At 48.6% G+C, this 27,784-nt stretch overlaps 1 protein-coding gene across 1 annotated transcript in view; it reads left to right on the forward strand.

Annotated features, from left to right (window-relative positions):
* TDRD9 (tudor domain containing 9) overlaps nt 1-27,784 on the forward strand; it is a 2,559,831-nt gene that overhangs the window by 1,079,803 nt on the left and 1,452,244 nt on the right. Inside the window, exons 16-19 of the mRNA XM_069638191.1 lie at nt 1,214-1,379; nt 1,468-1,531; nt 3,110-3,173; nt 21,716-21,760. Of these exons, the coding sequence (XP_069494292.1) occupies nt 1,214-1,379; nt 1,468-1,531; nt 3,110-3,173; nt 21,716-21,760 (339 nt within the window). The remainder of the gene's footprint in view (nt 1-1,213; nt 1,380-1,467; nt 1,532-3,109; nt 3,174-21,715; nt 21,761-27,784) is intronic.

Here is a 27,784-nt window from a genome sequence, read left to right on the forward strand (position 1 = left end):
TTCTAAATCAGCCACCCTCATTTTGCCACACTTAACTTTTGACAGTACTTGGAAGAGGCGACTAGGAGTAATGCATACCAACATGCACAACTTTGGGACTGAGATGAGGTAGAGGGCCTCTGAAGAGTACAATTGTAAAGATCAGGCATGTCTTGCTAACAAGCCTAACTTTACTCGGGCAATTAGTGTAAAGGACACACACCTGCAACCCCTTCACACAGCTTGGGTGTATAAAATGGGTGTATGCAGGAGAGGAAGACGAGACGCTGATGGGAGCAGTTGGAAGCTGTGCTGCAGCCATAGAAACTTCCCAAAGACCGGAGCTGCCAAGGGTCCGGGTGAATGTGAAGTGGGAGCAAGAGCTGCATGGCGCAGAGGCGAGGAAAGAGGAGACCAGATGCCGGTCATCCTTTGTTTCAAATAAGACAGCTTGTTTTCCTGTGGTGCTGCAAGTGCATGGGAGTGTGAGGGGCAAAGTGAATATCCCTGTGCGGAAACTGTCCAGTTTGTGGCCTGCCCGATGCAAAAGAAGACTCCAAAGTGAGCCTGTGAATTTTTCAGAACGAGAAACCCGGTATTTTTGTAACCGCAAGTGAAGTGCTATTGTCTTTGAAGCTGAAACTGATAGAATGTAGTGGAGTTGTTGCATACCTTGTTAAACGAACAAGCACATTTTCAAAAGCCTCAGAACGTTGTGAATTCTTCCTTTGTGAATCAAAGTTTGCTGAAGTGGTTGCCAGCCTTGCAGGAATGCTCCTGACATTTAAGTTAAATATCTTTTGTTTGAACTTGAAGTCTGTTGTCTGTGTCTTGCTTCATGATGCCTTCACAATGCACGCTGTTGAATTGCTGCTTTCCAGGAGTTAGGATTTGTTCACAGCACACTTGGAAGTGATCATTTGGGACAATGTTTGAAAGGTTTCCTTTCAGAATTAAAATTAAGCTACCTTAATTCCTTAATAGGAAGTCCTTTAGCTGAAGTAAGGCGCATTTTCGAAATGTTGCTTTTAGGAAATTGATTTTAAAAATAAACTTTGACATTGGGTACCAGGTTGATAGTTGTGGGTGGTTCCGAAATGCCCCACCAGTGTGCTAAATGGAGACCATCTGCGTATCCTTTATTTCCCAGTGTATCGTTACCTTGAAGACACTTGGACTGTTCCTACTTTCAAGGTTTCTGTTATGACCCCTTCTTTCTGTGTGCCCTCAGTAGATTGGAGCGCTTGCTATAGGCAGCAATGCTGAGGAAGAGAACCCTCACGATGGTGTGCTGACGTTCCTGGGGATGGTGCTGGCGGAGCTACCAGTGGATCTTTACCTTGGCAAACTCATAGTCCTTGGCCACGTCTTCGGATGTCTGGAGGAATGCCTCATCATAGGTATAGTACAAGAATGAGAGCACTTTGTCATCCTTGCTTGTGTCGCGTTGGCGTGAGCTTAATGGCATGTTTTCGGTTTCCTCTCCAGCGGCAGGCCTGTCCTTGAAGAGCTTTTTTGCAATGCCGTACAGGCAGCATCTGGATGGCTACAGGTATGCCTTTATCTCTGCACACTACTGTGACAGGAATCGCAAACTGTAACGTGATCTACTCTTCGGAATAGTGTTTACGCTTTTTACAATTTACATATTTAAATCTTATGTCAATATGTAAGATATATCCATTGAAAATATATTCCACTCAGTAGTTCAGAAGAAAATTTGTTTTGATGCATATATGCACATACATTTCTCCAGCATGGGATCTCTCCTAGATCTGCATGTTTTTAATCTTCACAATTTTCAGGCAGGTAGTCTATCCTCTTATTTTAAAATGGTGCTTAGTCAATATTTTGGCACCAGTGCAGCTCATCAATCTCTGTGTAGGCCTTTTGCCCTTCATCCAATGAGGCAGGCAAATAGGTGCCCCTTGGGTTTGTGGGGTGGAGGTAAGGGGAGTAAAATCCCCCAATTAGTGCTGTGCCTCCTATGGCGACGACATTGGTGTCTCTGGCAAAGTGCTCTTCTAAGTGGCTGCTGGGTATTTCGCATAGACCATTTGTTTTTTTCCTGCAGCATAAACCACAGGAAATGTTTGTATCGTTAAGATTGTGGGGTCGAGGGGGGGGGGGGTCATCTAGGGAGCAGAATTCTCACATGTTGTGGCTTTAGGTTACCTTATTGTGACAGTGTATAATGCACCTTAAACAAAACAGTCTCACTAAGTGAATGTATTTTCATAGGTGTCCGGACATTTCGTCGAAAGTCATTTGGTCGACGGAATTTGGTCGAAAACTAAATGGTCGAATTTTTTTAATATATATATATATATATATTTTAGGTTTTAGTTTAGGGAAAAAAGGATTTTTTAGAAAAAAAGGGGGCTGGGGGGGTACCCCCCGACCCCACAAAAAAAGTGAAAATAAAAAAAATAAAAATTCGACCATTTGGTTTTCGACCAAATGGTTTCGACCAAATGTCCTGTCGACCATTTGTTTTCGACGAAATGTCTGGTAACCATTTTCATACACTTGATCACCAGTTGTCTTCCATATGGTCTGTTTAATGGTATTTGTGGGAATGTCAGGCCCATAAACCAGCTATTGTGGCCCCTTTCTTTGAATACCCCACCCTCCCTTGGTGCATAAAGGTCTTTTTAGCCTGCCAGATTTCTGGCTTGAAATGAAACGCATTAGTGTTGCTGTTGGTGCCTAATTAGAAAGCAGAGAGGTGGGTGTGCTGTCTTGCTGTGTATATACATTTAGGTGGTAAGTCTGCAAGTAGTTTCTCTTCTCGTTAAAGATATGTTGTCTCTTGCTTTTCATTTAAAATACGTAAAACTACTAGATGCATTCCTTCTTCAAACAATGACACCATGATAAAGGATTTTATTTAAAGGAGTGTAACTTTTTCATCCATCCTACAAGAATGAAGGGCTGAGTCGACCCCATCTTATTCTTTGACTTCTAAAATGGAAATCGGATGCCTGCAGAGTAGCAATTGTTTTAATATAATGAGCCATGCAAAATGACATGACAAGCTAGCAACTTTACAGCAGATTCCCTACATGTGTGGGGGTCGATCATGGCGGAAAATGGAGTTGTTGACATTCTTTTTTTTTTATATCCACAGGAACAAAATGAACTTTTCTGGGAACAGTAGAAGTGATTGCATTGCATTAGTGGAAGCATTTAAGGTAATCACTTTGTAATATAATTCAAAAACCTGTTGCTCCTGCTGCAGTTGCTGAATTGAGAAGAAGATTGATATTACATGCTAGCTTACCTGCTAACACCAGGTTGGATGTCAAAGTCAGAAAACCTTGATTTAAATTCTTAAGCATAGTTTTCTCAAATTGACCAGCCCACACATACTGTCATGTCTGTCTTCTTTCCCACAATTCCAAATACCCAAAAGTTGTCCTCTGTCATCACGCCTTCAACTAATCTTGATGTAAGCGCATTATGCATCCTCCTCCAAACTATATTTTGCAGAAAATGGTCTCACCAATGCCTCCAACTTTATAACCCCTGCTGACCACTTCCACCCCCTCCTCTGGCCTCATTCTACTCATTGCTCCCAGGCTTCAAGGAACACTGTACTCCAATGTCTGGAATTTTATTTTTCTAATGTTTGACTTTCCGCTGACATAAGTCTGGGAAGTTCGACCGATTCTGAATGTTTTTTGACTGAAGAGATCCGGTATAGGTCGGAATAGACGATATGGCATTCTTTAAGGATACTAATGGTTTCAGAGGTCCTCTCCGCAGTCGGCAACTTGATTTGTTGTATAACCCTAGAGGCCGCCCTTTGACGAAACTTAGCTGCCCTAGGCGATCCATTTTATTAACTTTTATATAATACCTCCCAGTAGTAGAAGGGATTTTTCAGCTTTCTTGGTTAAATGAAGGTTTAGTCTGCCGGATGCAGCTCTAAATGCTTTCTTCGTTCCTGGGCCTGTATCTGTTTCCATTTTTTTCATAATGTGGGATAATTCCTCCTCTCGATTTCTGTGTGCTGTTTGTCTTATAATTTCTGTGGCTATAGGAAGACCCCTCATAGTGGATTTAAAAGCATCCCACGTGATATTTAATGAGGTCTCCGTCCCCCGCGACCCTCAGTTTAGGTCAAAGTATTCACTAATATGTGCAGCGATCTCCTCTCTGGCAACTTGGTCTTGTAGTAGGGTGAACAGAAATGTCCCGGACCGGAGCTTCAGATTGTCATTCGTGATCCCTAATGCTAACGTAATTGGAGCATGATCTGAGAGGAATTGCATGTGTCGTAATTGGTGTAATTGTTCCCAAAAGTGGAATGGAGGACCGGGCATCATCTATACGGGAGAAGGACCAATGCACATGTGTATAAAGAGTATCCCTTCTCCTCCCTCTCAAGGGCAAGCCAGATATCAACTAAGGAAAGGTCTGCAAATGTACATTGCAGTCCATTCTATGGGGAAGTTGGAGCCCATTGCGTTACCCTGCTTCTGTCCCTTACAGGATCCCACGCCAAATTGAAATCCCCTAGAATTAATAGTTCTCCGTCCATACATTTCTCCAATAGGCCCATCATGTGTTTCAGAAAACCATCCTGACCGAAATCAGGGACATATATTGACACTACAGTTAGTTTGAGGGAGGATACCTTTAGGACTGCAAACACGTATATGCCATTCCTATGTGTTTCGGTGTGGATTACTTGAAGACCACATCCCTCCTTTACTGCGATTAGCACACCAGCTTTTATACTCTCTCTGCATGCCTGTATTATTGTATGGTCAAACTGTAGGCAGAGCTTTCCTGTTTGATTGCCAGATGTGGGTTTCTTGAAACACCTACAAGTCCGGTTGGTGCCGCCTCAAGAGGGACTCCACCTTCTCCAGCATGGGGTCTGGCATGGATTCACATGCTCATGAATATTCCCCGTCGTCAGGCTGGGAATCCTCGGTAAAGAAAAATCAGTATCAGTTTCGTTTCTGATCTGTCTTTCGTAGTAGTAACCAATTACTGATCTCTGCGTCATACTGACCACAGCCAATGACTGCCCTCTACCTAAGCCCCGCCTCTGGCAGCCATCTTCAGATTTTTACCGCACGTTCAAGTGTTGGGAGTCCTCGTGCTTAGCTCTCGAGCTTTTACTGCGTGTTTCACGCTTTTTTTAGGTGAATTTTCACATTTTTTTCGGTTAATCGAGCCTCAAGCTCCACCGTTTCTACTCCTGTTAACGGGTTCCCGTTGCAGGATTTTCCTACGCCCCTCAAGGGTGAAGATTTCGTCGAATCAACTTCTTGGAGGATTCCAGAAGATTCGCGGCCTACTTCGAGATGGCCCAGGACGCGAGTTTGTCACCCGGACCCAAGCTGTTTCGCAGCTGCCCTGGTTGCGGGCTGCAGAATGTGTTTAAGGAAGACGAACATTCGCGATGCCTCTACTGTCTTCATGGGGACAAGACTCATGTAGAGAAGGACTGCCAGTTCTGCAAGAACTTGTCGGAGCGGACCATGAGGGACTGTCGATCCTGTCTCGCCAGCTGGTTGGAGAAGGGCTCAACGGGTGAGAAGAAGAAGAAAGGGTCCGAGCGGGCTTCTAAGTCCTGTGCGGGCGCCCCGGCAACGGGGGCCCAACACCAGGCCAAGCGCCGCGAGTCCGCTGGCTCCGGGAGCGCCGAAAGGTCGGGCCCTTCGGTCGCCAGGCAGGGCGCGCCGTCCCCGGCACCGTCAACCACGAGGCAGCCCTCCGGTTCCGGTTCGGGGAAGAGGAAGTCCGAGACCCCGGGTAAGCTTCGGGAGAAGCCCCGTCCGATCTCGGAAGAGGGGGAGCGAGGCGTCGCCCCTCCCCCTAAGAAGGCCCGGGACGCACCTAAGGTGGTGAAGGCCCCTACCCAGCAGGCAAAGGCCTCTATCGAGGCGATCGCGGCAAGTCTGGCCAAGCCAGCAGAGACTGCCTCCGGGACTAGAGTTTCCCTGCCGCCAAGGAGGAATCCTCTTTTCAGCCCATCGTCATGGCCACCATGATGGAAGAAGCGAAGGGGGGCACGGTAGCCTCCTCAAGCTCGGAGTCAGCCTCGGAGGAGGAACTGACCGAGGCCGTGAGGAACCTCGAAGTCCAACCAATTCGAGAAGGTTCGATCCCGTAAGCAAGATCCTCGGGAGATAACCGAGGAAGACAACGATGGCGAGGAAGAGCAGCCTTCCCTTCCGGCGCAGTTGGAACCTAGGCCTCAGGATAGCTCGGCGGCCATTTTGTCTGCGATCCAGTCCTTATGCTCTGAGGACCCGCAACCTGGCCCATCGGGGAAGTCCTCAGAACAAACGACGGAGGACCCAACCCTCTCCTCCACTTGTCCCCGTAAGGCCTACAGTTCCCTCCTCATCCTCCCACGAGTCGGGAGATGACGGTGCGATGGGCTCGACGACGGGTTCTATGGGCGACGACGACCGAACGGGTCTCCCGTCGCACGGGCCTCGCCGCCCGACGAGATTGGCTCATTCCACGCCATGATCGCCAGGGCGTCCGAATTGTTCCAGCTCTGCCCGGAGGAGCAGAAAAAGGAAGGGGTTTCCTCTATCAGCGCCGGGAGGCCAAGAGGAAGACTGTCATTGCGGTGCCTCTAATCGATGACATCTGGGAGGAGGGCCTGTCGGTTCTCAAGAACCCCTCCACGGCACCAGCCAAATGGGACCGGTACGAGAAGAAGTACCGGGTCCCCGAAACCGCTCCCCTGTGCCTCAGGGCCCAGCCAACGCCAGACTCGGTCGTCTCGGCGGCGAAGAAGAAAATGGCGGTGTCAGGAGCCTCGACGTCGAATTCCCCGCTGGATGGTGAGGGAAAGAAGTTGGACGCCATGGGGCGGCGGGTCATGGCGGCGGCGATCAAAGCGGCCAAAGCCCTGGCGATCGTGGCCCGTTACGACAGGGAGCTTTGGTTTAAGCTGGCCCCCATATTGGACTTCCTACCGGACGACAAGAGGTCCGAGGCCCTGGAAATACTTCAAGAAGGCGAGGTGGCTTCGGACCACGCCATAACGGTGGCAACCGATATTGCCGATACCGGGTTCCGGCAGCTGGGCAACGGTGTTTGCCTACGACGACGGGGTTGGCTCCGGGCGACCGACTTCTGTCAGGACGTCCAGACCAGGGTGTTGGACATGCCGTTCGACGGCAGCAACTTGTTCGGGAAGGCGGTGGACGAATCCCTCCAAGCCATAAAGACGGACACGGAGACGGCCTGCGCCCTAGGAGCCCTTCAGCAACGTCGGCCCTTTCGGAGCTCCGGAGGCAGACCGGGTGCCTTCAAGGGATCCAGCAGTGGCTCGTCGTCCTACCGCCAGGCGGCACGCTCCTCGTCTCAGGAGGCCTACAGGGGTCGCGGCAAGCAGGGAGCGCCTCGCCGCCGTTGGCAAGGTGGCCAGGGCGGCAAGGCCACCACCTCCAAGCAGGACTGAAACGGCCGTGGTCTCGGTCCCCCACGAAGCACCCCGGTGGGAGGCCGGCTGACTAAGTTCGTCGGCGTGTGGAAGTCCATCTCCACCGACCGTTGGGTGCTGGATACCCTGGCAAGAGGACACTCTATCGAATTCCTGAAGAAGTGCCCTCACGTTCCATCTGTGGCCAGGAAGGAAAAACACGTCCCGCAACTGCTGTTGGAAGTACGGGCGATGCTCAGGAAAGAAGCCATCGAGCTTGTCCCGAAGAGGCTCCGGGGTGTACTTGATGTACTTCCTCGTCAGGAAGAAGACGGGCGGCTGGCGCCCCATCCTGGACCTTCGTCGTTTGAACAAATACATCAGATCACAAAAGTTCAGGATGGTCACCCTCCAGCACGTACTGGGACAGCTGGAGGAAGGCGACTTTCTATCGTCGTTGGACCTGGAGGATGCATACTTCCACGTTCCCATCCTCAAAAGTCACTGAATGTTCCTCAGGTTCATCGTCATGGGACGCCACTACCAATTCAGAGCACTGCCGTTCGGATTGAAGTCGGCCCCCAGGGTCTTTACCAAGTGCCTAGCACCTGTGGCGGCGCGGCTGCGCCTGCAAGGGATTCACGTCTACCCCTACCTGGACGACTGGCTCATCCGCTCAAGGACGAGGGAACTCGCCGTCGAACACACTGCGAGGACCGTCCAGCTGCTCACAGACCTGGGATTCGCCATAAACTACCCAAAGTCCCACCTGGTGCCGTCGCAGGTGGCCCTGTTTCTGGGAGCGAAGCTCGATACAGTGAGGCGCCTGGCGGCACCGTCGGAAGAACGGACGAAGACCATTCTAGGCAAGGTGCAGCGCCTGCTAGCCAGTGACGTGGCCAGGGTGAGGTCCATCAAGTCCCTCCTGGGGATGATGTCCTCTTGCATCTACCTGGTGCGCCTCTGCAGACTACGGATGCGCCCTCTTCAAGAATTTCTCGACGCCCGTTGGATGCAGGCGACGGGCACCTTCGAAGACAGGGTCCCCCTCAATGAGATGTTCCGGCGGGCGATTCAGTGGTGGGGCGTTCGAGCGCACCTCACGGCGGGCAAGGACTTTCAGACGCCGGCGTACCAGGAGACTGTGACGACGGACGCCTCCCTGGAAGGTTGGGGCGCCCACACCGGAGATCTCCACGCAAGAGGCCTCTGGCTCCCGGAGGAGAGGCTCCTGCACATCAACGTCATGGAACTCCGAGCCGTGTTCTGGGCTCTCAAATCGTTCCTCCCATCGCTCAAGGGCAAGGTGGTGCGGATCTTCACGGACAACACCACGACAATGTTTTACATACGGAAGCAGGGAGGCACCAGATACCCAGCTCTCGAAGTGCAAGAGGTTCGCCAGCAGGTTTCCCCAGCCGAGAAGCATGCCTGGCTCCTGCAGCGCTAGAGTTTGGAGGCTACGATATACCGGCCGATTGCAGAGAGGTTCTTGCAAAGGCCAGGGCGTCCTCGACTCTCAAATGCTACGGTCATAAGTGGAAGAGGTTCTCTATCTGGTGCCGAGCACAGAAGATCAACCCCCTACGGATTACGGCCCCTCAAGTGCTGCCGTACCTGCTATCGCTGGCAAAGGCTGGGCTGGCCCACGCCTCCATTAAGATTCATCTGGCGGCGATCTCCAGATATACCAGAACCACAGGACGGACGTCCCTGTGGTCCCATCGACTGGTAAGAGTTTATGAAAGGACTGTTCCGGTCGTTCCCGCCGGTGAAGGCCCCGGCCCCGGCGTGGGAACTTAACATGGTGCTGACCAGGCTCATGGGGCCCCCATTCGAGCCGATGCACTCCGCACCGATGAAGTGTTTGTCGTGGAAGACTGCATTCCTGGTGGCCATTACCTCCGCACGACGAGTGGGAGAGATCCAGGCCCTATCCTGCAAAGCACCGTACTTGCTTAGGACGCACCCCTCCTTTATGCCCAAGGTGCCGTCGGACTTCCATCTTAACGAGCCCCTGGTGTTACCTGTTTTTTTCCCGTCTCCTTCGTCGCCGGCCGAGAGGACTTTGCACTCGCTGGATGTGGCTAGAGCGCTGAAGTTCTACGTGGACCGCACAAAGAGTTTTCGGAGGACATCACAGCTGTTCGTGAACTTTGGCCCTGTGAATCAAGGGAAGGCTCTCTCGAAGTCTTCTATTTCCAGATGGCTCTCCGGCTGCATCATGCACTGCCACCGGATGGCTAACCGACCGCTGCCAGGCCGTCCGAGAGCCCATTTGACCAGAGCGATCGCTGCTACTACGGTGTTCTTATCTGGTGTGCCCCTGCTGGACATCTGCAGGGCTGCTACGTGGAGGTCGATGCACACCTTCACGAGATTCTACTGCGTCGATCGGGATTCCAGGGAGGAGTCCAGGGTCGGCCAAGCAGTGCTGCGCAACCTGTTCGCTTAAGGTGAGCCTGGTGAGGAGGTAAGAGATGCTTAATGTTGAGTTTTTTGTATTGCTTAATGTTGAGCCTTTTGCCACCCCCCGTGGTTGTGCATGTGTGTACTGCTATTTATTCTTATGTTCATGAGCATGTGAATCCATGCCAGACCCCATGATGAAGAATGAACAAGTTACTTACCTGTAACTGTTGTTCTCCAGCGTGGGTCTGGCATGGATTCACATGCGAACCCTCACGCCTACCCCTCTGCGGCTCTTCACTTGGTCATACTGCCACTTCACGTGCTACCAAATCTGAAGATGGCTGCCAGAGGCGGGGCTTAGGTAAAGGGCAGTCATTGGCTGTGGTCAGTATGACGCAGAGATCAGTGATTGGTTACTACTACGAAAGACAGATCAGAAACGAAACTGATACTGATTTTTCTTTACCGAGGATTCCCAGCCTGACGACGGGGAATATTCATGAGCATGTGAATCCATGCCAGACCCATGCTGGAGAACAACAGTTACAGGTAAGTAACTTGTTCCTTACTGCGTTTCTGTGGCGTGTTAAGCCCCCTTATGTTCTATGTCAAACACTTCAATTAGGGTTGTGTGATATATGCTAAAGGGCTAGAAGGAATTAGTACATTGCTGATTATATAGTTCAAGCGAAGACGTTCATTTGCACTGCAGACCTGCCCCCCTACTACCCCTATTAACCTCTTAACATAACAATCTAGTATGCCCCCCCACCCCCCAAAGAACCACATCCCCACCCGAGAGTTCCATGGTGTGAATCAAAGTTCCGAACATATTCCGGGATGAACTCACCAGGCTGCAATCCAACTTTTGACCCAGGGAGAAGTGCGGGAAGTCCCAGCTCCTCCATCTGTTACTTAAAACGGATAGATTCCAAAGTGTCGCGCTCCGGCTTGCTGCGCGGCGGCGATCCACTGATCTATAATAGTTCCATCCAGAAGAGCAAGCTCTGTCAGATTGTAGCCTCATGATGATGATGATGATGATTTAGGGATCGGCCTTTTAATCGCAGCCTCCAGTCCTCCTTTTGCAGATCACTACGATTCTATTTTTGCCTTGTGCTAATTTGCCATTCCCCGACCTTGGGTTTTAGGACTTTTGTCGCTGCGTGAAGTTGAGCACTTTCAGATAAAGCTCAACGGGTCCTGCCTGCCTCCCTGGATGTTATTCTTTGCTGCCTGCCTTCAAAGGGTGTCGGATCTCTTGAGCTTTTGCCCCCATGTCCGGTCGGATAGAAATCCCTTCAGTCTAATGTATTCGAATATAGAGATCAACCCGGGCAGGGAGGGCATCCCTGGCGCAGACATGGAAAAGCCCAGGGACCCCAAGTAAAGAAGAATGGATCGACGAGATCTATTTTCATGGTCCTCATATCGAAGTTTTAAATTGTGGATGGTTCTGGACAATTCTAGAGTTTGAATTGTTTGTTCATTCAGGTCCACGCATTCAGTTTATGATGTGATTTCTTTACTTACTTCAGCTAGTGAGCTTCTTATGTCAGCTGTGATTGCTGTGAATTCGATTGAAAGTTCGAGGTTAAGCATTCCTGAAATTCCTGAAAACCTTTAGTGAAGTCTTCCCTGGCGGACACCATGTCTGGGGGTCTTGCTGCTGTGCTGGTGAAGACTGGTGCTTTGGCGAAGCAGTAGGCCAGAGAGGGTTTTGTTGCTCGCCCAAAGTTTTTCCAGTGATTTTTGTGGTTTTTCCTGAGGCGGAGATTGCCCAGTTTCACTTATCTCCACTACCCGACCTATAGCAATTGGCGTTGGGTTTTTGGAGATATCCTCTATATTAGTCAGCCTGCACACTGCCTGTCCCCTCCCGGGGTCTTAGGTCACAAACCTTGGTGCCTATGGAGATACATGCCCGTGTACCCAAAACCCCACTACGGGTCACCCTTGCCATCCTAATTTCCATTGTGGAGCACCCCCTTAACTTGTGTGTGCGCCAGTGCTTGTATTCCTTGTGCCAGATTGTGCGACTGCGTGCCAAACTGTGCTTAATGCCATAATTTTAGAGCACGGCTGGCAGGAGGTAACCAGTTGGCGAGGAGCAATGGTTTCTCCCTCGCTGGAGACAGCTGTAGTTAATCTTGATTGTGGCTCGTGTAATGCAGCTACTTCCATGAAGATAGTTCCTACAGGAACCGTGGCGACAGGGCGTTCCCCTGTTCACGTTTCTCCGACGCTGCTAGTTTGCAGATCTTTGGGCCAGAATCTCCTTGCTGAGGCGTCTTTGTGCTGCCACCCGGAAATGTTATGAGCTCTGTGCCTTCAAGACTTAATACTGTCTGTGCTTGCATCTTGAACGCGTTTGCCTTGTGGTAGTATCTTTTTGTCCGTGGAGAGCTGTTGTCCCTTGGACTGAGAGGGATAATGCACGGAGCGTGCTTCCCGGGTCCCGCCGGGGCACCCACGTGTATTACGGTTTGGTACTGTTGCTTTGCGGTCACACTATCTCAGGCGTGGTCTATCACAGCTGCTAGATTGCCTGACAGGATCTGATACCTTCTGCTGTGTCAGGAGGGGGGTAGCAGGTGTCCCCCCACTGTAGCTTCCCTAGAGCTGGGGAGTATTTCTGCTGTGATTTCCAGATGGGAGTGTTATTAGGAAGATGAAGAGCGCTCCGGCAATTCTTCTCTATACGACAGCCATTTTTGGAATGGAATTTTATTTTTGATTGCTTCTTCTGTAGACTGGAATTCCAAGACCTTCTCTCACATGCTCCTTCCCGTGGGGAACTCGGAAGGATTGGTACATGTTCACTCTATTGGGTGGAACAGTTTTATCATCTTATTTCTTCTACCACCTCACTGCCGAGAACTCCTAGATCATCTTCTCTTCCCCGGACATCGGATTGTATCATCAGCTACCACGCCACCCTCCAGGCCAAGCTGGCACTAGATTGCCTGATGTTAAACACATTTAAAATGGTGTTCCTTTTCTTGATCAGGTACTGCGGGCCAGTAATCAGCCAGGGTGCCATGTCATCCAGTGGAATATTGTGGAAAGTAAAGAGGGGTTCCATTGCATGGAGTGGGTGTTTGTTGAGTCGCCTTTGAGGCTGTTGAATGTTTGGCGTCTTCACGCATCTGGGCCCATGATTCTCCTTATAACTATTACTATGGAACGGACCAACCAAGATATGTATGAATCCGTAAAGTCACCATGGTAGTGCTGTAGGTTGTTCATGAATCTGACTTTAGGGAACTACAAAATAACTTGATGGAAAAGTAGAGCATTAACCATTGGGAATGAGAATGTGTTATAAAAGGGATCTTAACCATTGTTAACTAGTTAAAAGGCAGTTGCTATGAAAAATTGACAGTCCCTCACATTCCCACCTACATCCATTAGTCATTTTTTGCCCTTCTTGGACCATTTCTTTACATTTTCAGAGGTCCAGTGAGATGAGCTACTAACCAGGCCATATGGTGGCCAACAACTGCTTCCATCTTCTCTTACATAAGTGACACTTGCATCAGTTATCAGTTAGGTGGAACAGGTTTTTTGGGGATTACCTCACCCTCTTTAATCCTGAGATCCCGCAGCAGCATGCCTTGGAAGTCTCACACCAAACGTAGTTTAACACAGATTCATTCCTGCATTGACAAACAATCTGCTAGTAACTAGCCCTTTCAAGCATACAAAGTGTCCTGACTACAGGTCATAACAGCGCCTTCCTGCCCGTCCTTTTCCATCCTTTTTTCTTTCTCGGTGGGTGGCGAGAAGTATGGTTGATGGTTCTACTTGGTGCACTGGAAAGGGTACGGCCCTGAGGACAGGACCTGGGAACCTCTTGCAAATTACATAACTTTACTGTGGTGCCTCTGCATTTGGGGGTTGATAGTGTTACTGTAATGCATTATCTCACTTTAGCCTGGAATTCGCTTTCATACAGACTGAGAGATGCTTCATCTGGGAACCGGCACCTGACTGCTCCGTTCCTTCATCAGTGGAGATTACCCTGGAAATGAGCTGCGGCAATGCTCATTGTCCAGAAACCTGTTGCCGTGACTGCCGCGTCGACAGTCATGTGATCAGCTGAGCCGGCTCCTGCCTCCCATGGCAGCATAGAAAAATAGTAACAAGTCAGTTTGTTGATTCTGATTGCAGCTACTTTGTGTTACCAGTGTTCCGGTATCCTTATTCCTGTACTGTTTTACCGTCGCCGACTCCTGCCTGCTATTCGTACTGCCATTGCCTCTGGTCCTTGGCTGCATCTCTATTACTGTTCCTCTCTGCTGCTCCACTACTGTCCGGTCCTTGAGTTACGCTCCACCTACTTCCTCCCCAACAAAAGTCCCTGCTGTTACGCCAGCACCTGTTCCAGGACTCTCATTTAACGCTGCAATCCATTGAAGAATTTGTTCTCCTGTTGGAATTGGTGCACATTCAGGACGCTTTGCAGCACATTTTCTCTTGTGCAGCATCCCGGATCTAGTGCACCCCTTGTGCCGCCTGGGCTAAGAATCCCTTACTAACCTTCCTTGTGTGTTGTGTTATCCTTGTTGTTTGGACTTCCTCCTCCTTCAGTTCCTCTACATTTTCCATCTCCACTCAAAATAACCTGTTAAGACTGTGAGCCTTGTCCTTGGCCTCAAGCCCAGGGATTGTATCGCTCCAGGACTGAAATCTCTGCACTGGCTCCCAGTGGCAGCGAGGATTAAGTTCAAAGCCCTCTACATTGCCCACAAGGCCTTCTGGGGCCTCAATACCTTCAACTCTCACTTCCTAAATATCTCCTTTCTCGAGCTCTTCGCTCATCCGCCTCCAACTCCCTCAGGGTTAGTCGCTTCTCCAAGCTACGAGTTGGTAGTCTTTCTTCGGTTGGGACCTTCTCCTGGAACATTCTCCCTGAAACTCGAGGAGCATCATCTCTGGTTCCCGAAGCACCTCACAACCTTTCTCTTTGGTTCTGGTTTTCTCTTCTTCTCCCCTGCTGACTTCCTGGCTGAAACTGAATCTGCACTGGTTACCTGTCCACCCTCTGATCTTGAGCCAAGGTCCCCTCCCCCTGCCAGTGCGTCCCTGGCAACCCCCACACTTGGGTACTGTTTTCTGTATCCCTAACAGTCCCACTACACCCTGATGTCTGCACTTATCTTTGCACTTGCCACTAGCATGCCGTTTTTTTACTTATTGATATTTATTCTTCTTCCAATGTACTGCACTTCCCCTCCCCCTTCCCATGCACTTGCGCGATCTGAATGACAACTGGCCTAGTAGGATTGTTGTCTCTGGCTCCCCTCTGTTCCCCCTCCCATGTCCCGTCGCGCCTTGAAACACTTGTGTACAGGCGGTTATAAATGCCATATCATATCAAAGGCAGTTTGATGTGCTTTTATGCTAATGGACTTGAATTAATACATTTTATTATTAGAACTACATACAGCAAATTAAATGAATTTTTACAATATAAATACAACCATTTATAGAGACAAATTCACATTACATCACTTCAACATCAATATCATTAGCAATAATCAACAGTACAATAATCGGCAATAGTGGTAGCAATGCGGACCATCCTGTCTGCCTATTCATCACAGCTAATTCAGGATTCACGTATAATATTTAAAACCTAGCACCAGATTCCTGCATATTCTTTTTCATATTCACTGTAGCAGCAATTTCATTTCCAGACTAAACTTTAAACTTATGTTAAAACTTGGGCAAAATCACGTTCACTTAAGTTTCTAATTTACCTTAATGTTAACCATGTAGAAATCGTTCAACCCCTTTCCAAACCATATAAAGTGCCAAGTGTGGGTCTTAGTGGATTCCGTGCTCAAGCAAAAAGACCAAAACTGGAGATTTGATCGTATCACAATCCTGAACAAGAAATCCCACAGTAGTTGTATGTAAGGGCCCCATACAAGGACACTCGGTAAGAACAAGCTTTGCAGTGTCTTGATTTGTTTGAACTTGCACATTCTACAGAACCTGGCAAGACCTTCAATTTTTCTCCACTTACCGCTCGTACCGGCAACTGGTGTGTGCGTATTTTTAACTGAAATCTGCACACCAATGGATCTGGGCAGAGCAGCATGTAGAGTTTGGGTTTCATGTACCTGACAAACATCCCTTTTCCCCTTTAACTGTTCAAGATGGTTGTAGTTACAATGGGAATACAGTTTTGCTAATAACGCTCCCTTTAACGTACCAAAGGCCGAGCACCGCTTTAAATCAGGATACCATCCAATCGTGTCACACAAATCCCTAAAGCATGTCACAAATGGTCTCTTCGGAAAAACAAAATCCAAATCTGAGCGATAGCCCTTGCCCAGTTTGGCCAATAGCAGGCAGGTGGGAAACAGAATAGCCCTAAAAAAAAAAGCACCTCTGCGCATCAGCAGCTGTGCCTTTTCGAGAGCAGCCCAAGCTCTAACCGTACATCGTCAATTGACGTGGACCTGGGTAAACCCAGTACCCTCCTCCAGAAAAGGGCCTCCAACACGTCTAACCATTTCAGATCTAATCACCAAGGCCTCCAAGCCATACAAAATCCAGGGAGTGTACCGTTACTTGTACAGCGCTAACACTCCCTTCAATGAGAAACCTGCATTATTGGCAGTGAACTTTGTAACCAGACATGCAATTTGTTTTGCCTGCCTGGTTTTGGCTTAGACTATGTGATCATATCCAGCAGTTAACGACATCTCAAGGCCCAGGTACTTAGGATTGGACATAATCATTATGTCCCACTCTGACAATTAACTTGCATCTATTGTTGTTCTTGGTAGAAACCAACATGACCTTTGTTTTGCTTAGATGTATCGATAACTGATTTTCAGTTGCATACTTCCCCAGCTCATTTAGCATTGACTTCAACCCTGTGAGGAGACAGTCAAATATTACTAAATCGTCTGCATACAGCATCGTAGAGACGGGAGTTGTCACAATCTTAGGAGAACAGCCAACACTCCTTGTCAATCGGCCCCACAGATCGGAGATATAGATGTTAAACAGCAGGGGAGCAAGCATGCATCCCTGCTTTACTCCCCTGTTGATTCTCATTGGTTTAGACCATAAACCGTCATCTTCCAACCGAATATGGGCTGAGTGTAATGCAATAATAACTTCAAGTAACCAGCTTGGGCAACCCCGTCTTCTCATTTTAGCCCATAAGATGTTGCAATCCACTTGATCAAAGACGGACCAAAAGTCCACGTATGCAATGTATAGAGAGGGACTATTGGGCTGTTTAGCCTGGGCAATTAAGGTATCCAAAGCCTGAATGTTATGTGTCGTCCATGAATCGGGTCGCAAACCCGTCTGAAACGGATGAAGAATATTTTTACTGTCAACCCAGGACTGCAGGTATTTCAACACATAAGGGGTAATCACTTTACCAGTGGTATCTAACAGGGATAGTAACTGGTAATTTTTGGGGGATAAGCGATCTCCAGCTTTGAAGAGTGGGACCAGAATTGATTTCTTCCAAGAGTCGAGTATCTCCCTTGCAGCACAAACATTTTGGATAATGGACACACAGCACCAGCCCAAAGGCATACATCCCCCTTTAGTACTGCAGCTGACAACCCGTTAGGCCCTGGAGCCATAGAATATTTAAACTTTGTCAAGTGGACACAGATTTTCAATGGTAAAAACTGTAGACCACTCCCGGGTACTAGGACCCCCGTTCTCTGCAAGGTCCGACAGATTAAACATTCTATCTTCAATGTAAGTGGTCCAGACCCCTTCTGCTATACAGGGTTAAAACGGAAGACTCGGAAGTCCGTCTGGCTGAAGTTAATACGCTCCACATATTTGCTTTGTCACTCTGCAAGGCCTCCGCCATCCCTTGCCAGTTATGCATTAAGCCATCACACTGTCTCCTGCAAGCCAATTTCTATAATTCTTGTTACACCTGCGTGAGTTTATCAAAAGTAAATGAGAGGAACTAGAAGTCTTTTTTTTTTACCTCCGTTGTTTCCATAGGCGCCTCTTGGCTTCATTTATCTCGGGGTCATAAGGGTGTACTGCCTGCTTAGCAGAAACCATGATCATTTTACCCTTTATGCCTGTTCTTTATGCTAGCTTCTTAAACCATAGTTCTATTTCGTTTACAGTTTGGCATTTTAACTTTAAATTCATCTGCTGCATTTCTTCCACAACAAGCTGCATTCCCTGTAGACATTTCTTTCGGTCCACAACAACCGGTTGCCTCCATGGGAGGGAACAAGTGGGCTGGGCCACAAGTACCCTGCTCCTACGACTTCAAAAGCCATCTGAGGCTAATAGCGGCATGGTGGCTCACTAGTTTCCTACAGATATTCAATTTGGCTACTCTTTCAATCAGTGCGTTATTGCAACATACATAGTCCAGGGATGCCCTTTTTCCCATCATACCAGGTGGGTTCCCCTGGTATGTCACCCTTTGTTCTCCCATTTAGGAGCACCCGTACCCAATTCATCAGGGACCTCACCCATCTTTTACCACTGGCATTTGCCACCTTCTTTACCATTTTACTCATCCCCGCTACTGTTCGAGATTTACCCATAATCAAGTGTTCCCCACAATGAGCATTGAGATCACTCCCCAAAATAAAACCATCTTCAGTAGGCACTTTTACCCAGTTTGTATTCATCTCATCAACATAGTTGAATGTCTCCAGTCCAACGTACTCCTTCCTATGGTCATAGATATTAATCCGTAGGAGCCGTTTTACTCTAGTTGCTACCCCAATAAAATTTCGACAGCCAAGACGTTGCCGTCTCAGTGAATACGTTGAACTGCTGGATTTGTACTTGGGTTTGACCCCTATGAGCGAGCAGCCAGCCAAACGGATGTCCAATGGTACCCTGCTTAGCCATCACCTGATGGATAGCAAACCCATCCACTAGAAAAGGTGTAGTTAGCCAGGTTTCCTGCAGCATGAAAACTGAATGGCTCAACAAAAAATCACCAGAGGGACCATTCTGCAGAAAGTGCGAATGGCTTCTTGGAAGGCTAATGATGATTCTCACTTTGACACAACCTCGATCCCTATTAGCATATTCTTTAGCCAGAGCCAACCGTGGGGATTTTCTAGGCCTGCTGCAACAGTCTGTTATCACTGTTTTCATGGGAACCTAATTTTTCAATCAATTTACATTGATTGCAGCAGGCATCCGTTTCCAAGGGTAACGTAACCTTGTCCAATTCATACCCAAGGATACCGAGGGCCCTATTCTCATCCAGGTGTTAAGTACCGAATAGGACGTTAAAAGGCTGAACGACCTTTTCGGGACTTAAGACCTATTCTGAAGGTGGCGTATTCTTCCGGAAGGAATGCGCAATTTTCGGAATACATGTGCCGGTTGCTGGGATGGGTTGGAAACCAACCTAGCCACCACCACATTCGTAAAACTGGCTTTTTAGATGCCTATTCTTGTGGAACGCCGCCGGTTTAATACGTGCGCTAAACTAGCGCACATATACGGTACCCTTTTGGTGCCGTTAAACTGGAGGAGTGCCACAAGAAGCCTTGTTTGGTGTAAATGAAAGTGTTCATATACACCTGTGTGTTTTACATGGACACTTTCATGTACACCAAAGCAAGCAGCTTTAATGTTAGGTTGAATCTGCTTGCTTTGGTGTTCATGAAAGTGTTCATATACAACACACGGGTGTATATGAACACTTTCATTAGCAGCTTCAACGTTGCATACTGCAGGATGTTGAAGCTGCTTACTTTGGTGTATAGGAAAGTGTTCATATACACCAGCACAGGTGAATTTGAACACTTTAATTTACACCAAAGCGAGCAGCTTCAACGTTGCAGTATGCAACGTTGAAGCTGCTTGCTTTAAATGAGTGTTCATATACACCGCACAGATGTATATGAACACTTTCCTAGACACCAAAGTAAGCAGCTTCAACATCCTGCAATGTTGAAGCTGCTCACTTTGTATAGGAATGTGTTCAGCTGTGTTCTCTGCAGCATTTTTGTAAAATAACGAATGTCATTATTTTACAAAAATGCTGCCGAGATTGGATTGCGCCTGTTAGAACTAAAAACAGGCGCAATCCACACAGATCACTGTCGTGCTCTACCAGGATTCCCAGGCTCACTTGAGAATAGTAGTGGAGCCTGGGCGTCCTCTTTTGGTGCAGTGAATCGTGCTGTTTAGCACCTTCACTGCGCCAAGTTGAGAATAGGGCCCCGAGTTCTTCTTAAAGAGGCCGTTGGATCACTTCTTTGAACTCCATTATGGATGGACGCAATTGCAATGCTGTTGGTCTAATTGGAACAGCGTCGGTGTCTTTAAGGAGCCCGCTGGTCAAAGCCACCTCCCCTATCCCGACCCCCACTACACCAGTTGACTGCTGCCTTTTTCTTTTCCGTACTTGCCTTGGCACCTTTTGCTGATTTGGCATGATCATGGTGGTAGAATTCAGAGGATGATTGGAACCATCATTCGGCTTTACAGGGTGCTTCCCTTTTTTGTTTTTTCCTATGTCGTAGATGTTTGAGTTAGATGGCAAAATGGGGATTCAAGAGAGGTCTCCAGTTTATCGCCCCGTCCTCGGAATGGTGGGAGTGAATTGCGACTGGCAGAGTGTCAGGCGGGCCATCCGATGGAAGCCCAGGTGACCCTCTGTTAGTGACTGGTGCTTTGTGCAACTGATACAACTCGGATGCCGCAAAACAGGACTGTCATTGTGAGATCTGGCCACTTTGCTTCGGTACTTTCTTATGTATCTGCCCACAATTGTAGGAGTATTTTCACTGCAAAGTTTAAAACATTGCGTGAGGATCCCCCATCAGTTTGCCACTGCATCTGGGAAGTCTGCAGATTTGTTATGAGGCAAACTCATTGTCGGCGCCTTCTCTGTCCCCTCGTCCCCCCCTGCACTATCATAGCTTCCCCTTCCAAGTGTTGGTGGGAGTAAACGAGATTAGGACTTGCAGAAAGCCTCTGAGAAACAGGGGGCAGAGGGTTGGACCTCAAAAGGATTGATAGTGGCTGGGTTGGTTGTAAAAATATCTGGGCAGCTTGGCTTCAGAATTCAAGATTGAGAAATATCGCAAGGTTCCAATACACGGGCACTGTTGCACAAAGTATAGCACACCTCCAACAGCTAATTATCAGTGTCACCAAACATTACATTTGGGTCTGCTAGGGGTAAATCCTCCCCTGTGGTATTCTTGGAGAACTCTGCAGTTGCTCCCCCAGAAGCCGACGGCCCCATCTTTGAGGTATTAGTTTTAAAGTAGTTGGTTATCTGGCCAGCACTGGTGGCTGCCAAAGCAGTGGCCAGGCCTTGCTGGTCATTAGCGGGCCTCGCAGCAGGATCCCAGGGAAAAACGCCTGAGAAACACAAGATAAAGCTTGTTGTAGCCGTTCGTTTTGCCGTACGGCTTGCGCTTACATTTGCAGAGGTTCTACGTCCTTTGCTTGGCTGGAACTTTGCCAGGCATTCTCAAGTAGGAGGAATAGAATAGGCCCAGTGTACACAGAGGAGTATACAGATCTCAAACAGAAGTCCTAAAGAAGGTCCAATTTACACAAGACTCGCCTTAATGCAGCCTTTCTGTATTAGCTTCTTGGGTGGAAGCACTTAAAAACAGGAGAAAACCGAGACCACACTCCACCAAGCTTCGTGTCCAGCTACAGTGTTTTAAAGAAGTGAATTGCTGCAGCAACAGTAGACACTCTCTGGCAGCCGGTCCACACAGAGAACACACTCAACCACTCCATACAAAAAATATTAGTTCATAACACAGGCAGTACATTATATGCATTTTTTTTTTTTAAGTCTGATGCTTTTAGATAATTTTATTGGTTTAACCACTTATCAATTAAATTTCAATAACACATTTTGTATTTGGCACCGAATGTGTGTGAATTAACACCATATATTGATTCATGCAGGCCTGGCGGACATGCCGAGAAAGTGGTGAATTGAGGCGCGCCAAGGTTAGTAACAATTTTGCTATTTGTGTTTTTATTATTTTCATTTTTGGGGATTAGATCTGAATGTTCTTACTGGCAAGGAGTCTTCAGTTCATTTTTGAGGATAATATTCATATTGTCATTTTTTTAAATAACTTTATCCTGACACGCTTGTTTATCGCAATGTGTACAGCATTTCTTATTTACTAATTTGTTTGCAATTGTATACTTTTGGAGCTTCAGATTTGATTCCCCATGACTTGTATTATGTTCCTTTGTATTTCCTTTACAAAAAGCAAAAAGGAATGTGGCATATGGCATATATACTGGTCTTGTGGGCATATGTGAGATTTATTTTCAATTGAATTGTCTGTCAAATCCACCTGTGCGCCCCCCACACCCCCCACACACTTAACATGCCAGGAACTCTTTCAGGAGACAACTGGATGCTCGGCCATAAGTGGAGAACTAGGTAATTGCTACCACAGTAGTGAAAGGCATTACCTTGCTCTCCTCTGTAGTTAGAAAGGGGAGTGCAGTTTGTTTCTGCTGTGACCTCTGGTTCACTTTTTGTCAGGAAATTTTACCTTGTGAGGAGAAGTCATTTTTCACTGACATTAACAAGGGACCTAGTATCTGGATCCATACTCTAAGGTATATGGAGGATAAACTTTATTGGAGCTGTGCTGCCGTTGCAATCATTCCATCTTGAGATGAGCCCTTGCACAAGTTTTTCTTATTGCAAAGGCAAATCCTTCTCTGTGCTGCCACAGGACTCCTTCGCAGAGGTAAAGTTGCAGAGGCAGCTATGAAGGGTAATTTTCCGTGTATGTTGGCCCGCACTGTCCGAAAGCACTTTGGTCTGAACTGATGATCCCACACAGTTTATCGGTGTCAGACTTCAGGTCTGTTTAGAGGAATCTCACCTCAAAATCCCATGTCTGTCTAGTAATGATTTCCAATGCTTGGCTTTCCATGTCAGAGGTTACACATATGGGGATGATCCCAGATAAATAAGAAATGTACTTACCTTTTTAATCGTTTTTAACACTAATCCCTCAAATTCATTACCAACCCACCCGCCCCCTTTTAACATTTCACTTGAGCGCCAAAATGTGAACTTAAATAGCTACCTAAACGCACAGTATTGTGGGATGCCCTGAGACAAATGGGCTGAACATCTGAATACTGTACGATGGGTCTCTACCCGTTACAACTGTTTTGATTGCAAGGTTTTATTTTTAGGTCTGGGCCAAGATGCTATAAGTTTCTATAATTGCCCTGCCCTTCATAGGCATGTGTAATAAGGCAGCAGAAATATGTTTGGATTTTCCTACTTTCTTTCACAGGTCTTCTATCACTCTGTGAATGATGGAGAAAACTAGGACAAGATGGTTGAATCCCAATTTTCCCATTAAGCTGTTTTGGAAAATACTAATTGGTCATGGGACTCAGCTAGTGTTTATTTTAAGCCAGTTTAAGATGCCTGTTTGCACAGTCTTTTGTTTTTTGTGTTGCCTAATGTACAGTGTTGATTTTGGAGGGGGAACTCTTTTTGATCAGTTTTGGGTATAGGGAATTTAGTGGTGGAAAAAATCGACATTGATCCATTGAGAGGATACTCACAAGCTTGCACTAAGGGGTAATGCTATATGTATCATAAAGCTTTAAACATCCTATTTTTGTAAAGGGAACAGATGGAAATGGAATTAGGTTAGTATTTTATTTAAATGTATATAGCGCACAGCGGCCCTGGGGCATTGTGGCGCTGTTACAGAATACTTTCTTAGTACAGACTTGCATAGGAAGAACAACCGTGCAAACAATATGGACAACCGTAGGAAAATGCATGTTCATTGGTTACAGAGGAACAGCAGAACAGGCCTGAAAATGTTAGAGAAGTGACCTGATTAGTTGAACAGTTTGGTTTTCAGCATTTTGTAGAGGGCTGTTTAGGACTTTTCATTTCTGAGTGCAGTGGGGAGGGCACTCCAGTTTTGGGAGTAATGGAGAATCCATAGAAATATCTTGGTGGTTGCCCCCTATCGTGGTCGCCTGGAAGACCAGTGGGAAGTTGAGTTTGTGTAGACCTTTACGACACAAATAAGTATTTTGGTTGAGTGGTTTCCATTGCCGGCTGCCGTTGAAATTCAAAATACCATCAAGTGTAGACAATTGCTCTATTCGCTGCCTAACACCAGATTCATTTGAATGATAAATCCACATACTTAACCCCCTTTTTTATAGCCCTTTTGGCACACATCTGTATTGCAGGATGCAAATTGGACTTGAATACTCAGCAGACATTTTTACAAAAAACATATTAATCCTTTGATAGGAGTGTTAATGTTCCAATAAAATGTAATTGTATATTTTAGGGGGGGCAGAAGGACAACAAGATTATAAAAGTTATAAGTAGGTCACGTAAGAGAGGGACTCGTAATAGAGCCGAATAAGTGTTAGTTTAGAACCTGAGGTAGAAGATTTGGAGAATGTGAAGAATGGACAAGGGTATCGTTCTAAGACAGATTTGTTAAGAGCCATAAATAACCGATCTCTGCTTAACAGCACAGCATTTTTTAGGTTGGCAGAAATGTACAGAATTAGTTTTTGGATGTTCTTAGAAGTAATATACCTACACAGATGGCCCTTGGAAAAATGATTTCGAGGGGATTGGGTCCTCCGACGTATTCCATATCTATGACATGTAATCACCACAGCTGTGCTGCTTCGGAAACTTTTTTCGGCGTCTGCGTCCTGCGCCGATGACGTCGATGCGCCGTCGTCGAGGACCTCCTCCGACGTCATCCGATGTGATAAGTAGGACGCACGACGCCCGTAGCCTCAGTTCCGTTTTTTCCGCAAACGTGTTGCTTCGTGAATCTCGGTTAACGCCTCGACTCTTTGGAGTTCTGTTCTTCTCGGTTCTTCGAACCTGTTCGTTTTTGTGAAAATCCTTCGTGTGAAGATGTCTTCGACCCCGCGTCCGGGCTTCAAGAAGTGCGGGGAGTGTGGGTCCAAGCTGTCGGTGACGGACTCGCACGACGCCTGCCTCTGGTGCCTCGGGGAGGCCCACGACACGGATGACTATCGACTGCCAGTCGCTCACGTCCAAAGCCTTACGCGAACGTAAGAAGAAGTTGTTGGTAGGTCGGATGTCCACGCCCCGGAAGTCGAAGTCTGCGGGGCTTTCGACAGATGATTCGAGGGGTGACTCTCCGCGTCATCGTCGAAGTCTCGTGGGTCTCCTTCTAGGAGTCGGTCTCGCCACTCCTCAGCCTCTTCGAGGCATTCTCGGAAGCGCCGACACCGGTCGTCTTCCAGGTCCTCTTCGGAGGACTCTGCCCGGCACGTCGCTTACCCCACCAGCCGTGCGACGCCAGAGGAATGGGCTTCCTTCGGGAAGAATATGCTGGCGATGCTCGAGTCGCAGGGTACTAAGCCGTCCGCGCCCCCGAGTGGGGTCGGTCGTGAGAGGTCGAGAGACACCGCTCGCAAGAGTGGTCAGCACGAGTCACGGGAGATGTCCCGTTCGGACAAGGAGACTCATTCTCGACGTACCCGTTCCAGGTCCCGGTCCTCGACGCGTTCGAGACCATGTGCACCTGTGAGGTCTTCGAGGAAGACATCGACGTCTGAGGCGTCGAGGGCGTCGACAGGCTTTCTCGAGGCTCCAGCTCCGAGGAAGTCGTCGACGCTCAGGTCGTCGAAGGACACGCTCGGGGCTCCGGCTTCGAGGGCTGTGTCGACGCCGCCGATGCTGGCGGCGCTGCATCTGACGTCGACGCCGATTTCGTCGGCGTCGATGCCTGTTCTCTCGACGCCGGCGCTGATTCGCTCGATGCCTTTCGTGTCAGAGGTACCCCGTGGCACAGGGGAACCCCCTAGGAAGGCTCTGGTTAAGAGCAAGCACTCTCGGGTGCCTTCTTTTCGCCACCTGGAATATATTTCAGAGGCGGATGAGGATTCTGATGGCCTGGTTCCTAGTCAGGTTCCAGATGAAATTGTCTCGGGCCATAGTTAGTTTGACGATTTGAGGCAGTCACTGCATGATGCCAGTGCCCTGGACACCTCTCCGGAGGTGGAGTTTTGTAGGCCTGAGCCTGGCTCTCATGCCGATTCCTCGTACCGGTGCCTTATGGCTAGGGTTTCTGAGTACTTGGGATGGTCTGCTCCCCCAGCGGAGTTTGTGCAGGATGATCTAACGGACATCCTTGATGTTGGTCCCCCAACTGACCGGGTACTGCCGTTCCATATGGCTTTACAGAGAAGGGTGGCGGCGGCTTGGACTGCTCCGGAGAGTCTCCCGGCGGAGGCAGATCCTTGTCGCGAAAATACCGTCCAGCCAGTAGCGACCCCTGCTACTTGACCAGGCACCCCACTCCGGAGAGTTTGGTGGTGCAGGCGGCCACGGCCCCGGCAAAGCAGGCGTCGTACCCTACCATCCCTCCTGATAGGGACGACAAACGTTTTGATGGCTGGGCGAAGAAAGTGTTTTCTTCTGGTGGTATGGCACTTCAGGCAGCCAACTCCATTTGTGCCTGGTCTCGTTTCACACACGCTCTGTGGAACTGTGTTGCGTTAGCGGCTGAAGGAATTCCCGAAGGGGACGAACGGGATGGTTTCCTTGCTATGGTCCAGGATGGTGAGGATGCCATGTGTGAGTCCGTTCAGTCGGGTTTGGACTTGGCTGAATGCGTCAGTAGGTCCATGGCAGCGAGCACCGTGATACGCAGGTTTGCGTGGTTGCGGAAGTCGGGGTTTGCTCCTGATGTGCAGTCCCGGCTCCTCAACATGCCCTTTGACGGTGAACACCTTTTTGGCAGCAAGGCTGACGAGAGCCTTGAGAGGTTGCAGACCTCAAAAGCTGCAGCAAAGTCGTTGGGCGCTGCAGTTGGCCAACCTCCGCCTTTTCGTCCTAGGGGACAGCAGTGGAGGGGTGGTTCCTTTCGCTATTACTCGTCCTTCAGTAAAGCGAGAGGAGCTGGCAGTCAAAGAGGCCAACGCAGGGGTACCAGAGGTGGACGACAGGGTACCCGTGGTGCCAAGGCCGCTCGGGCAGTTGCCTCTTTGCCCTCAGGTAACGCCGCAGCCGCTCCCACTGAGTCATGAGGCCATGTCCCATGGTTCGCCGGTTGGGGGAAGGCTGGCGCAGCATCTTGTAGAGTGGCAAGCCATTACTTCAGATGTGTGGGTTCTGGAGATCATAACCCACGGCTACTGTCTTCCCTTTCGGCACAGGCCTCGCGACAATCCACCGGGGAACCTCTTTGCAGAGTCCGGATCCGCTCCTTGCGCAGGAAATTCAAGCCCTGCAGGAGAAAGGCGCCATAAAACTGGTGCCTGTAGCGGAGAGGAACAAGGGATGGTATTCCCCTTATTTTTTGATTTCAAAGAAAGACAGGGGATTGAGACCCATCATGGACTTGCGCGGTTTGAACAAACTCGTCAGGAAGGACAAGTTCAAGATGGTTACTCTCTCTCAAGTCCTCCAGGCCCTTCAGCTTCAGGACTGGTTGGTGTCACTCGACCTCAAGGATGCTTACTTCCATGTGCCGATCCATCCCAAGCACAAGAAGTACCTGAGGTTCGCGGTTGGCGACTCGCACTTTCAGTTTCGGGTCCTGCCGTTCGGATTGACCTCCGCCCCGAGGGTTTTCACCAAGCTCATGGTGGTGGTGGCAGCGCATCTCAGGCAAGGGGGGATTCACGTCTACCCCTACCTTTACGATTGGTTGATCAGGGGGAGCTCTCCCGAGCCAGTCCTGGATCATCTGTCTGTCACCTGCCTCTCCCTTCACAGGCTGGACTTCTCCCTCAATTTAAAGAAGTCCCATTTGACGCCGACACAGCGGCTCCAGTACATCGGAGCAGTGCTCGACACTTCCCTGGGGCAGTGTTTTCCTCCCCAGGTGAGGGCTCTTCACATTCAGCAGATGGTGAACAAGTTTCAGCATGCCCAGACGCTCCCAGCGTTCTAGTTCTTGAGGTTGCTCGGCCTCATGGCATCCTGCATTCTTCTGGTGCCAGAGGCTCGCCTGCGGATGA

The sequence above is a fragment of the Ambystoma mexicanum genome, chromosome 14 (genome assembly GCF_040938575.1).
Source record: "Ambystoma mexicanum isolate Mex_15411 chromosome 14, UKY_AmexF1_1, whole genome shotgun sequence".
Classification (NCBI taxonomy): Eukaryota; Metazoa; Chordata; class Amphibia; order Caudata; family Ambystomatidae; genus Ambystoma; species Ambystoma mexicanum.